Source organism: Delphinus delphis, chromosome 3 (assembly GCF_949987515.2).
Source record: "Delphinus delphis chromosome 3, mDelDel1.2, whole genome shotgun sequence".
Classification (NCBI taxonomy): domain Eukaryota; kingdom Metazoa; phylum Chordata; class Mammalia; order Artiodactyla; family Delphinidae; genus Delphinus; species Delphinus delphis.
Window position 1 is genome coordinate 172,823,220 of NC_082685.1, and position 13,756 is coordinate 172,836,975.

The following is a 13,756-nucleotide window of genomic DNA, read 5'->3' on the forward strand; positions in this document are numbered from 1 at the left end:
GGCCCCGATCTAGGGCCCCCACATCACGCCAGCTCCCACCCACAGCAGCCGTCCTTTCTGCTTATTTGAAGGGGTCACTGCAGTTTGCAACCAAGCTGTCGATGATGGGGTGAGTCCTTAACCACTTCTTTGAGAAGAACTTGCTCTAGAAAAAAGGTTTCGACTTCAGGATGGATGAGCCAGTGTCTCCGTGGGGCAGGAGGGTGTCAGGCTGTTAGGGAACAGCGGTGGGACGCCCACCTGCCAGAGCTGCAGACACAGGTTCTGAAACGGGATCACATTCTCCTGTTTGGGTTTAGTTCCAGCATTTTTTTTTTGCAGCTTTCCCTACTCCAGTGCTGACTTACTGCACAAACCCTAATTAAATAATACAGAAAATGAAAAAGAAGAGAGGGCTTCCCTGGTGGCACAGTGGTTGAGAGTCCGCCTGCCGATGCAGGGGACGCGGGTTCGTGCCCCGGTCCGGGAAGACCCCACATGCCGCGGAGCGGCTGGGCCCGTGAGCCATGGCCGCTGAGCCTGCACGTCCGGAGCCTGTGCTCCGCAACGGGAGAGGCCACAACAGACAGTGAGAGGCCCGTGTACCGCAAAAAAAAAAAAAAAAAAACTCATCCTAATATACCTCTAGAGACTTTTAACTTTTCTGTGCCCTTATCCACTGTTTATTATTATTCGTTATTTAAACTGCAATAGTAATGTAGACAGAATTTGGTATTCTTGTCAGCAGTCACCCTAAACGAGCACTTCTGTTACTCAGTTACCATCCTCATGGCCACTTAACGATCCTCTATTGTCAGAACCAACAGTGCTTCTGTGGATTTCTATTGTAAATTAAAAATGCAAGGAACATGTTCATGATATCATTTTCATGATATTCTTTTAAATTATCATTTTCTGGGATTAGGATTACAGGATCAAAGGCTATGAATGTCTTTTATGATTCTTGACAGTATGACCAATTTGTCCTCAAGAGACATACTGTCAGCAGTGGGGTATCACAGTAAGGTATCACCGTGCCCACTGATTAGCAGCGTAAGGCTTTACATCAAGAAACTGTTTCCTGAATTAACACGTATGCTGTGGAATATTGTTGTTTTAATTCACATCACGTGACTGTGAAGCCAACGGTTTCCTGATGCTTGTTTTCTGTGAATTCTCATGTACTTTTGCTCTTTCTATGAATTGTGGTCCTATTTTTGCCTTAGTTACTGCGAGATTTTAAAAAAACATTTAACAGACAGTAATTTTTTTGCCCTCATCGTTAGCGGACACGTATCCACCACAGTTCTGAAAGGCAAACTCTCTACAGTTTTGATTGTAAATCTTTCTACTCCTCTGGAATCCAAATTCAACAGATGCTATAAATATAGTCACGTTCTGAATAGTTCCAGTTCTGAGAAAACTCCAGGTTGAAAAGGAGCTTTCTTTCTCCCATTTCAACGCCTTCTCTAAATGGTTGTTTGAGACTTCCCTGGTGGTCCAGTGGTTAGGGCTCCATGCTCTCACTGCTGAGGGCCCGGGTTCAGTCCCTGATCAGGGAACTAAGATCCTACAAGCCGGGCGGTGCAGCCAAAAAAAAAAAAACCCAAAAAGAACCCAAAACAAATCAAAAAAAGGTTGTTTGAGGTGTTTCAAGGAAGAGGTGTTAGAACCAAAGCTTTTTTATTCAAAAGGAGGTGGGTGGGCTGCACTGTTTAAGAGCTACAGTTCAGCTGCTAAAAACAAGTGCAGAGTCTTTCTTTATAAGGAGCTTTCACAAAGCGGTTCAGGAACCTGCATGTCACAAGATCACAGCAGGTTTTCAATCATCATAGATGCATCACATCAGTTATTACAATATTCCAAAAATCGCAGCATTCCTTTCCCGCTTGGGTGACTAAGAACAAAACAAAACAGAACTTTTCTGGTCCCTTGGAAAAGCCAGAACAGGGGCTTGGCTGTGGATTAAACGTGAAAACTACTGCTGAGCTTCCTGGGCCCTTGACGGCTTCACACACTGCTGCTCCGTGCAGACCATCCACTGTCCGGGCTGTCCTGGGCAAGGGGGCAGGCGACCTTCCTGGGCCTGACTGGGCACAGCGGGACGAGCTTCCCTCTGCGTGTGTCCATGGAACACCGTCCCAACTATCTGCCTGTTGGGGTCCTGTCTCCCTGACCCTGTGGCAGAGGATGGTGCCCAGGTGGTCCGCTCAACAACGTATTACCAGGCTCCAGAAGCACCTGAACATATTTGTTCAAATTGCAGGAAGACTGACCAGCCTCCCAGATGGTGACTAGGTGTTCTTCAACGTGCCCTTGGCCTGAGCTCTGTGCATGGGGTCTGGCTGCCACACGCAGCTTGCTGCCTCCTCAGTGTCTGTATGTTTCAGCCAGGGCTGAGAATTACACACCCAGGTCCGGAGCAGTCAGTTAGGGCTGCCATAGGCTACAACATCACCTTTTATCTCCAACTTTTTAAGCTTTCCTTTCTATCTTGCTAATTGGGGGTGTTTCCAAAGTGAAGAAAGTAGAACAAGCAGAACTGCCCTGGATCCACACTCACGGGCCTTCAACAGCACAACACGCTGAGGTCACTGCCTGTCCTCTTGTGCTTGTTTTATTTATTTATTTATTTGTGGCTGCGTTGGGTCTTCCTTGCTGCGTGTGGGCTTTCTCTAGTTGCGGCGAGCAGACTCCTCGTTGCGGTGGCTTCTCTTGTTGCGGAGCACGGGCTCTAGGCACATGGGCTTCAGTAGTTGTGGCACGTGGGCTCAGTAGTTGTGGCTCGCAGGCTCTAGAGCGCAGGCTCAGAAGTTGCGGCGCACAGGCTTAGCCACTCCGCGGCATGTGGGATATTCCCAGACCAGGGCTTGAACCCGTGTCCCCTGCATTGGCAGTTGGATTCTTAACCACTGCGCCACCAGGGAAGTCCCTTGTGCTTGTTTTTAAAATGTATGTTAAAAAACACAGGTATAAAAGAAACTTACAACCTTTTTTTGGCTTAATATTCTATCACAATCTGTGTATACTAATCCATCATATTTGTACATTATTGATTTAACCTTTCTCCTAAAATATATACCTGTTTTTTACTATTATAAGTAACATTGCAACACATATTATTGGGAATGAATCTGGACCTGCATTTTATTTTTGTTTGTTTGTTTGTTTGTTTGTTTGTTTCTGCAGTACACGGGCCTCTCACTGTTGTGGCCTCTCCCATTGCGGAGCACAGGCTCCGGACGCGCAGGCCCAGCGGCCATGGCTCACGGGCCCAGCCGCTCCGCGGCATGTGGGATCTTCCCGGACCGGGGCACGAACCCGTGTCCCCTGCGTGGCAGGCGGACTCTCAACCACTGCGCCCCCAGGGAAGCCCTGGACCTGCATTTTAGATCACTTGCTGTGGCTAAACTTTCTGAGTCAAATTGTGCATGACAATTTAAAGATTCTGCATTCATTAAAACAACTGCTTTCCAGAGAGGTCATCTCAATTTTCACCACGATGAGAAGAGCGTCACCTTGTCTATCGTACTGAACTCTCTCTGCTCTGAATACTAACCTGTCTATTTTTCTGCTCATTAGTAAGCAAAAATTTGTGTCTTGTCATTTGCTTTGCATTTCTCAGACCACATGGTATGTCTGTTTTGATTCTTTTACTTCCAGTCTTTGGATTGTCTTTGCATTTAAAGGGCAATTCTTATAACTAGCATTTAGTTGGTCTTGCCTTTTTTCCAGTCTGACAATCTCTGTATTTTAGTTAGAATGTTAAATTCACTTAATGACATTTAATATAATTATTGACATGGCTGGATTAAATCTATCATCTTGGCATAAAATTTCTATTTGCCCTACCTTTGTACCTTTGTTCTTCCTTTTATCTCCTCTTCTATTTTTTAGATTCCATTTATTTCCTCTATTGAACTTTTAGTTATACCTATCTGTGTTATTTTTAGTGGTTGTTCTCAATATTACGATATGCATCTTTAACTTATCACAGTCTATCTTAAAGCAATAGTTTATTATTTTAAAACAATGTAAGAACCTTACAGCAGTAAGGTAAAATAATGACGTTTCCAGATAAATAAAAGAGTAGACTAGCACAGATGCTATGCAAGAAATGCTAAAGCTATAATTTCAAATTTATAACTTTAGCATTATAAAGCTATGATGCTAAATGCTATAATTCGATTTACTCCCTTCCGCAGTCTGTGCTTTTGCTGTCATATGTCTTATTGCTACATTTGTTATAAATCCCACAATATGTTGCTTTAAGTGGTCAGTAATTTTTTGTGTGTGTGTGTGGTCGCTAATTTTTAAAAGAAATTCACACTTACAAATTTAACCTTTCTCTGTGCTCATTTTTCTGTAGATCTGAGCTTCTGCCTGATACCATATCCCTTCAGACTCTAGACCTCCCTTTAGCATTTCTTGCATAGCATCTGTGCGAGTCTACTCTTTTATTTATCTGGAAATGTCATTACTTTATCTTCCTGTTGAAAGATATTTTTTGCTGTATATAGAATTTTAAGTTGACTTTTCTTCCTTTAACTTTTTAAAGATATTTTTCCATTGTCTTCTGAAGTCCAATGCTTCTGATAAAAAGCCACCATCATTCTTATCGCTGCCCCTGTATGTTAAGATTTCCCCTTGATGATGGGTTTTCAGCATTTAATTACAATGTGTCTAAGTGTTGTTCTGTTGGTATTTATCCTGCTCCGGGTCTGATGAGCTTCCTGGATCTATGTGTTAGATCTGTGTTTTTTAACAAATTGTTAAATTATCCAACAATATTTCTTTAAATATTTTTTCGGCCCTATTTTCTCACTCCTCCCCTTCTGGGAATCCTCTTGCACATGTGTCTGACCTGATACTCCCGTAAGTTACTAACGCTTGCTCACCTTTTCCCCTCCTCTCTCTCCTCTCTGTGCTTCCATCTGCTTCGTTTCTTCAGGCATGTCTTCAAATCATGTATCCTATCTTTTGCTGCATCCAGTCTGCATTAGTCCCATCCAGTAAGTTTTTTTTTTTTATTGCAGATACAGTATTTTTAGTTCTAAGATTTCCATTTTGTCCTCATTTTACAGTTTCCAAATCGTTCCTGAAATTCTTCATCCACTTCATCCATATTTACTTGTAGATTATTTAATATGTTTATCATAGTTTTTAAAAAGTCGGCCTTATAATTCCAAACCTGGGTAGTCTGTGAGTCTCTTTCTATTGACAATTTTTTCTCCTTTTTATGGGTTGATAATCTGGTGCCTTTGCACATTTTGTAATTTTTAAATTTTATGCCTGAACTTTTGCCTAAAGCTGATAGTTTTTAGAAAGAGGAAAGCTTTACTCTGTTAGACAGCTAGGATGAAGGGTTTATCAGTTTAAAGCACTTAGAAACAGAGCAAGTTGCGGGTGGGTTGTGGCTTTAAACTCTCCAGGAGTCCAGTGAGGTATCTCTTCACTTTTCAGCTCAGCCCCGACTCTCTTGGCCACCAAGAATAGCTTATAAAATTTACATTGCTTGAGGCTTGGTTCAACTTTCAGAAATTTCGGTTTACCAACTGTTTCAAGTGCTCCAGTGGTTGGGTTCACAACTCTCCATCCAGGGAGGCCTGGTACCAACTGCTGCTGGACTTCTGAACTGGGACATGTTAAAACTATGAGACGAAAATTTTAAGACCGTGAGACCATGAGACCATGAGAGTTGGAAATCACACTTTGAAACTGTGTGATTTTAAGATTTTGATATATTTTGCTTTCTGGTCCCACCCCTCGGTCTCCACTTATTCTGTCAGAGAATTTCTAGGGTTAGTGGAGAGGATCATCGTTACATTCGAGGCTCCTCCAGACTCCAACCTGGTGCTCCAGCCCTGAGGTCTCTGAAGCCCGGTTCCTCCTGGTCTGAGCAGAGACGGTCCTTCTCTGGCAGCTCGTCGCCCGTCCTCCCTGAAGCCTCAGTGACTCGCCCCAGGGATGAACGTGTCTTCTGCTCTTTGCTCACTTAGGAAGGCACTGCCACTCCACGGTTAAGTTCTTTTAGCTCTTTGTGTATCCACAGGTCTTGGATGGCTTTAAAGGAAGGTGTAATTGTTTGGTTCATATCAGAATTTCTTGTTGTTTTGGCAAGAGTAAAGGTCTTTCATACACTTCTACATCCTAGATGGAAATACGACTCACCTGTTCATCAGCTCTGTTTTGCCAGTTTCCTTTGTGGTTCTCTGTTAGGAGTACCTTTACAAATTTCCAAATAGAAGGGTGTCTTTTAAAAACTTGATTTCTAGCTTTATTGCTTTGTGGTCTTAAGAAATCAATTCTTTGGTATTTGTTACCATGTTATTGCTAATGGTCAATTCTGGTCAAATTTGGTAAATGTATATGAATGCTTAAGAATGTATGTTCTTTAATATTCTCTAATTGTATACATTCTTGAGATAAATGTATATCTTCTAATGGTAAAACTTGGCTAGAATTTTATCAAACTTGGTTAAGTTTGGAGAAGGTTCCATCTGTGCTTGGGAACTATATGTATTCTAAAATTGCTGGGCTCAGCGCTCTGCGCATGCCCGTTAGCAGAGAGAGATACCGTGTTCAGATGTTTATCTTAAGTACTATGTGGCTGCTTTTCCTCTTTGCTTTGGAGGGAGGCGAAACCTCCCACTTGTAATTCCCTCAGTTTATGCTTCAAGCATTTCAGGCTGTGCTGTTAGTTTACACCTTCCTGGTTGTTAGCAGCATTATTATCGAATGGTCCTCTTCAGCCCTATCAATGCATCTGCCTTTTACTGTATTTAGTTTGTTATGAACATCGCTACATCCATGATCCTTGGTTAGAATTCTGCTGGCCTACCATTTTCAACCTGTTATTATATATGTTGTACTTTTATTTCCATGTTTTTATCTTGTTTATTCCCTTCTCCTTTTCTGATTTCCGTTTGATTTCATTTTTTAATCCCTTGCCCCTGCTTGCCCCTTGTAGAAACATTCTGTTTTATATCTTTCTGATTACTTTTCTTTTTTTTTTTTTTTTGCAGTACGCGGGCCTCTCACTGCTGTGGCCTCTCCCGTTGCGGAGCACAGGCTCCGGATGCGCAGGCCCAGCGGCCATGGCTCACGGGCCCAGCCGCTCCGCGGCATGTGGGATCCTCCCGGACCAGGGCACGAACCTGCGTCCCCTGCATCGGCAGGCGGACTCTCAACCACTGCGCCACCAGGGAAGCCCTCTGATTACTTTTCTTTAAACTTCTCCAAGCATTTTTTTGACACAAACCGTGATGAAACAAAGTTACAAATAAGTCAGCCAGTGATTTTAAGCCTGTCTGGTTTCTACAGAGGGATGGGAAAATAGTGGTCATCGAACTCTCAGGTTAACATAGAAACTTATCTTAAAATTAATATGATTAATAATGATCTCCAAGCCACATGCTTCGATGACACTTGGTAGATGAATAAAAAGTGCATTGAATTTACATTAACTAAAGTATTTTTATATTCACAGTTGTCAAGATAAGTTCATTTTCTCCGATGTCATACAGATGATCAAATTTTAATTTCTTAATTAAAAAGTAAAAAGCAATATAAATATGAAAATAGTAAGGCTGTCCCTAAATTTCATTTTATGCTTTTTAAATACTTATAAATATGCATCATATTAAAGAGTAACATTATTCATATGGCTTTTTCAGAAGATAAGCAGTTTGGAAGTGGAAAGGGTGATGACTTGTTAAAATGGAAGGAAAAAGAATATTAGAAGAAAGAAGACAAAACATTAGCTCAGAAAAGCTCTTCAAGACACGCCTTTGAAAGGGAGCAAGTGTTTTCAGATCCAACTTAACGCAGCTTGGCTGTGTGTGCTGCTTTTATCTCCTGACAGGCAAATTTCTCTGCTTCGTCCCTATCAATAAACACCCTTTACATGTGCAAAAGGTACATAATCATGAAGGAAATACCCTCTAGGCAGACTACTGCAAACCAAGAATTAAATCGAGGATATCCATGGTCATTTCTCTACCACACTCAGTTAAAAGACATTCAAAGAGTTCAAGAAATCAAAGTAGCCCAGGGGTAGTTTTTCCAAAAGCCCTAATTCAATATGAATGGAGCAGGAGAAGGTGCTGGTTAATAAAGGTCTTACTTTTTAAGATCTCGCCACGAGTCTCTGCAGCAGCTCACTGCAACACACCTGCAACGTGGCTGTCATTAGTTTTAACACGGCCTCAGAAACAACCTACAAGAAAAATATCCTCCAAATAACTAAACACATAAGAGATTCACCCAGCAGGGTCTGTCTGTGTTACTGGAACTGCTCCTGTACGTCCTGAGATGACCACTCAGGAGGGGGACTCAGTCCCTTCGTACATAGACTGCAGCGAGAGTCCCCTGGGGCACCAGAGAGAAGCCTGCGGACGGTGGGCTCCATGCTCACTGGCAGGTTGAGAAGCCCTGTTTCTGGGACATAGGCCTTATTTCACCAATTATTTGGAACCAGGGAAAGGTGGAGCCAGAAGCCAAAGGGAGTAAGCGGAGCCAGTGCCCAAAGGACCAATGGAACAGAGGAAAATGGGACGGTTGCCCCAGTCATGTGTTTAAATGCTACCAAAACAATGGCTGAGACTACAATTTATTTTTATTTTTTAATAACACCCTGCTTTCTTTCAGAAAGAAATCAACAAATGCTCACTTGAAGGATGTCCGCTTAGCCCCTGGATTAGTCTGAAACGCACAGAAGCACATCCTCCTCCTTTGCTTCCTTCACCAGTGTATTCCCCTGGATCTAAAATCCCTACGGCTCAGATGAGGTGTTTTCCAGCTACCAGATTAAGACCCTGCCTGTCTCTTCTCCCTAGTCAAAAGTGAGCGGGCGGGCCTCACACGGGCCCCATCCCCGAGGAGGTACTCACACGGGCCCCATCCCCGAGGAGGTACTCACACGGGCTCCATCCCTGAGGAGGTACTCACACGGGCCTCCCGCTGCAGGTGCTGCAGGGCCCTCTTGGCTGGGATGAGGAAGTCCAGGAGGCAGCGCAGCCCGTCCCCACCGTAGAGCTTCTCGGCCACGCTGAGCAGCTGCCAGAGCACTGTGGCTGCCGTGGCCTCAGAAGGTGGGTAGAGGGCAGAGAGCGTGTTCTGTATGTAGGTGTCGAGGGATTCCAGGTCCTGAGGTGGAAGAGAGGTTTGCGAAATTTAATACATCTAATGAGACAGGTGCACTGGACACCTTCACAGGCTAGCACTGAGGTGTCCACTGTGAAGGCACCTGTTGTATGTCCGGGGACGTGAGTTATCTTTGTGAAACACAGGAGGTATGGGCGAATCCCCAGCACAGAGAAGAGTTCCTGTCGGGGAGGATCGGTTGGTCCTCACGTTGTCACAGAGCAGAAGCATCTGAGGAAGTGCTCATGTCTGTAACGGGTACACCTGACACCTGTGCCCACGAGGGGAACCCTATCTAATGCCTGTGAGTGACGGCTGTCATTGTTATCACGGGAGGCACCACCAAGTTTGGTCTGACATAAGTTCCATCCCATCAAATTCTGAAACATGCACCTTAAATGATGCTTTTTAGGATCTTCCGTGGAGCGTGGGGAATCTCTCAGGGGCTTTCCCCTTCCCCAGCACTCCTGGCTCTGCATAGGGAATGGGGGGCCCTTGTGGGGAGGACAGAGCTGGTCCATATGCCACTTTATACTCAGAAAAGAAGTTCATCCTAGGAAATACATTTTACTTGTACTGATGATTTTTTTAAATTTAAATAGAAACCATTAGGGCATCCTGCATCATAATCCCAGAATTGTGCTCATTCAGTCATTCCAAAAACAGCTATCATTGGTATCTGATTTCCCTTAAATTTTGGTGCAACATGCTTTTATATAAAGACAGAGAGCTTTGAGTTTAAAAAATACTTAATTCTATTTTTAGATGTAACATTTCCTGAGGAATGCCGTAAGGCTTATTTGTTTGGAGAGGAAATGCAAGGCCATAAATAACAGCTAAAAGCCAAAGAGGTTAAAATTGCATAATTGATTTTTAAAGGAACAATGATTACTGTCTGAGACTCCTCTGAATGGCTAATCATACTTTCCCAAGGAAACTGAAAATAAAGCAGTGCATCCTCTAAGTCTGCAGTAAATGAGGACTCGAAGAGAAGCCATCTGTGCTGCCCGAGAGCCGAGCGCCGGGAGCCGGGAGCCAGCAGCCGGGAGCCGGGACCCGGAGCCGGCAGCCGGGAGCCGAGGGCCGGGAGGCGGGAGGTGGGAGGCGGGAGGCGGGAGCCGGAGCCGGAGCCGGCAGCCGGGAAGCGGGAGCAGGGAAGCGGGAGGCGGGAGGCGGGAGCCGTGTGCTGCAGGGTCGGTTCTGAGGCTGGAAGCCCTCCACCTCCCCGTCAGCCTGGTGAGGCCCCCAGGCCCGCACAGGCCTTCCTGCCACGTCCTGTCCCCCGCCAGACAGGGCCACTCCCTTGTCAGTAGGAATTCTCTAAATACTGATTCTTCCCCAAAGTGCCACATGCTCTGGCTTCCAAGAACTCAAATCACACCTGCGCCACAGACAAACGTCAGTCCAGGGACTGAACGGAGCTGGTCTGGAGTGTCGGGGGGAAGGGAACGCTCCTTGAGATCCCACAGCCTTGGTCACCCACGGGGCAGCAACGGCCTCCCCGGCTGCTTCTCTGCCCTTCGGTTCCCGTGGTGACGGGGTCTGGGCCCGCACTCAGCCTGGGGGACACCCCTCCACCAGCCCCCATGCCCTGTGCGGTTCCCCCACTCGGAGCCTGGTCCTGGCAAGAGCTGCCCAAGGGGAGCTGCCTGCCGTCCGAGAGGCCACTTCCCAGGTTAGGTCAGTCGAGGAAGCCTCGGGAAAGCCAAGGGAGCGGCTCCTCCAGACTCTCCCGCGCTCGCGTGCCCGAGGGCGCTGCCTGCGCAGCCCTGTCCGACTGTCGCCGCTCTCTGGGAACTGCCGTGGGAGCCCCCTGCCACCCTGGTGACGGGGCTCACTCCTGTCCTTGGGAAGAGAGTTCTGATGCACCAGCCAGGTTACCTGACCGGAGGTGGACATCCAGGGCCTGCAGCCCAGAACAGACACGAACCACCCTGCAGCCTGAAGGGTGCCCCAGGCTGGCGTGCTCGGTATAGGCAAATGTTCCTACTTGCTCACAAATTATAGCAGGCGGCAGCAGACATACAGGAGCCTGAGAGCAGAGAGGCAGGAACTATTACATTATAGCAAAACCACATTACCTTGAATACATTCAATTCTGCTTAAGAAAACAGCAAAGTATACAGTATGTTTCAGAAAGATTTCCATAAGAAATTCTTAAAAAGAGAACATTGTTTTAGTATCGTAAAGGGTGAAGTTCCATCATCTGGTACATTTGTCTGTTTAGCAACGTCTTCCGTGATGTTCGCTGGGCTGTGCGTGTGTGTGTGTCTGTGTGTGAGCGTGTGGGGTGTCTGTGTGTGTGTCTGTGCATGCGGGCGTCTATGTGTGTGCCTTTGTGGGGTGTCTCTGTGTGTGTGTACACCTAGGTAAGTAGGGAGCCAAGTGGGCAAATCCTTAAAATAGTCCCCAGGCCTCTGGGTGCAGAGGCAGAGGAGGGAGAGTGGACACAGGGAGGGAGGATGTCCGTTGAGCATTTCTGTTTCCACCTGGCCCCGCTCTCCATACGGTACAACTCACCCATTCACCAAAACCTGGCAAACCAGCAAATCATCCCAAGTAGACAGGAAAGGGCTGACTTCTGAAACGACTCAGGATTCCCGTCTGAAGCAAATGCACATATGGACATGGCTGGCTTCAGAGCGTAGGACTGTGCCTGTTTACTTGATCGTAAGTCTAACCGCGCCTTGGACTGTGACAGGTGTGAACACACAGTAGCGGGACGGCTGGGACAGCACTGGTGTGAAGACATTTGATTACCATTCCGCTGCACTGCGAATCCTGCGTTATCTGGCCGACAGCAGAACTGCTTTTTCCTTTTAACAACAGAAAATTTACATCTGGAGAAACATTGTAAAGCTTCACTCTTGACGAAGGGTTTTTTTCCCCCCGCTAAGTTTAGTAAAATTGGGGTGACATGAGAGTGACTTCGTGGCAGTAAGCTCCTCCTGCCCTGCGCCTGCAGGAGAGGACGCAGTCTCGGTGCACAGGCCCGCCCCGTGACCCTCTAAGCTCGCGTGTGCTGCAGGAGAGGAGACAGAGGCTGGGGCCTAGTGGCGGCCGGTCGCAGGGACTCGGGAAAGATGCCCGCTGGAAACAACCTGCTTCTCCCTCCCGGGGGCAAGCAACAGGCAAATGTCACAGCAAACGGAGTTTCTTCTCACTTGGAGGCTTGTGCTGACTGAAGGATGCCAGCTGCACGGGCGAGGGACCAGCAGGGTGCCCGTCCAGGGGCCGGCTGGCTGCAGAGATGCAGCTGAGGCTGGTCCGCTGTGCGGTGCTCACGTTTCAATTCAAGTGCAGCGTCCCTGAGGATGAGTGAGGGTGTGAACCCAGGATGGAGCCGCAGGCCGTCTGCAGCCGTGGCAAGGCAGCGCACACGTCAGGAGAGGGTCTGCGGGGGCCACCCCAGGGAAGGCACCCAAGACGACAGAGTGCTGGATAGAGAGGGTCCCCGGCAGGTGGCGCACAGACCAAGTTCCGAGACCCTCGCCCACTATCCTGAACAGACATGCGCTGGCCTCTGACCCAGTGCAGCCCCTCACATCGCGATGGGGACAGAGAGTGCAAGGAAGTCAGAGGCATCGGCACAGCCACCTTGGGGACGCCTGCCCTGCGGCCACCCTGACGACCAAGGAGCCCAGATGCCCAATCTTGTGGGTGACCCCTTGACGTCTGGGTCGTCATGCCCAGGGACAGTAGGGCGCGTCTAGGACACAGGACGCGGTCTTAGATGGGGTAAGGGGAAGACCGGGCAGCCAGTCCTGTCCACACCCCTCAGCCAGGCTGGGGGGCTTCTCCAGGACACAGTCATGTCACCTCGCTCTGAAAATCCACAGTGTGCTGATGTCAGGGTGCAGAGAGCAAACAGAAAGTGGGCTGGGGCACCGTCCCGGAGGCACCATCCCTGGGTGGCTGGGTGGGGGGCAGAGCAGTGGTCACAAAGGGCCCCCTTCTCGTCTGGGAGTCGGCCCCTCCTGCATCCCCATGACCAGCCCCCAGCCACACCCCAGATGGCGCACAGCCTAGGATGAGACCATCGGAGCTGGGGTGCCTGTCAGCCAGGCACTTCCACCCCAGAAATTCACCACTGTGGCCTTTGCCTTGGCCAGATTTTATAAAGAAAACTCAGGCTGTAAGGGCGGCAGCAGGTACCCAGCATGGGACACTGGAACCCTTCCGGCAGTCCGTCCGAGCAGGGGCCCCGGGGGTGGGTGGGGTGCCCACAGTGGGCCTCCCTGTGGCCCACTTTCCATCAATGGCCACTTTCTCAGCCCCATCGGCACGAATGAGGAGGCTGGCATGCAACCCACACTCCCCCGGAGGGCTGCTCTGGGCAGCCGACCTGGTTACAGCCACTCAGCTACTCTTAACAGAGGCCTCCTTCCTGCAAGGGCCCAGTGACGGCCCCCGGTGTCCTGTCCAGGGCCCCGATGGCCATCTCTGATTTCCTGTGTGCAGAGACCCAGAAACCACCTTTGAGTCAAAGGAAACCTGTCTAGGAAGCCTGGTCCCCTTGGCTGGGCTGGTGTGCTAGCCTGTCTATACCAGATCTGGCTGCATCCAGCCTGCCCACACCCGGCCCTGCTCTCCACTGGCCAGCGGCTGTGTGTTAGGGCTTCGTGGCCCTCCC

At 47.9% G+C, this 13,756-nt stretch overlaps 1 protein-coding gene across 1 annotated transcript in view; it reads right to left on the reverse strand.

Moving 5' to 3' along the window:
* Nucleotides 1–13,756, reverse strand: part of PLEKHG4B (pleckstrin homology and RhoGEF domain containing G4B) — a 65,537-nt gene that overhangs the window by 34,138 nt on the left and 17,643 nt on the right. The window contains 1 exon segment of the mRNA XM_060007215.1: nt 8,929–9,126. Coding sequence (XP_059863198.1) covers nt 8,929–9,126 — 198 coding nt within the window.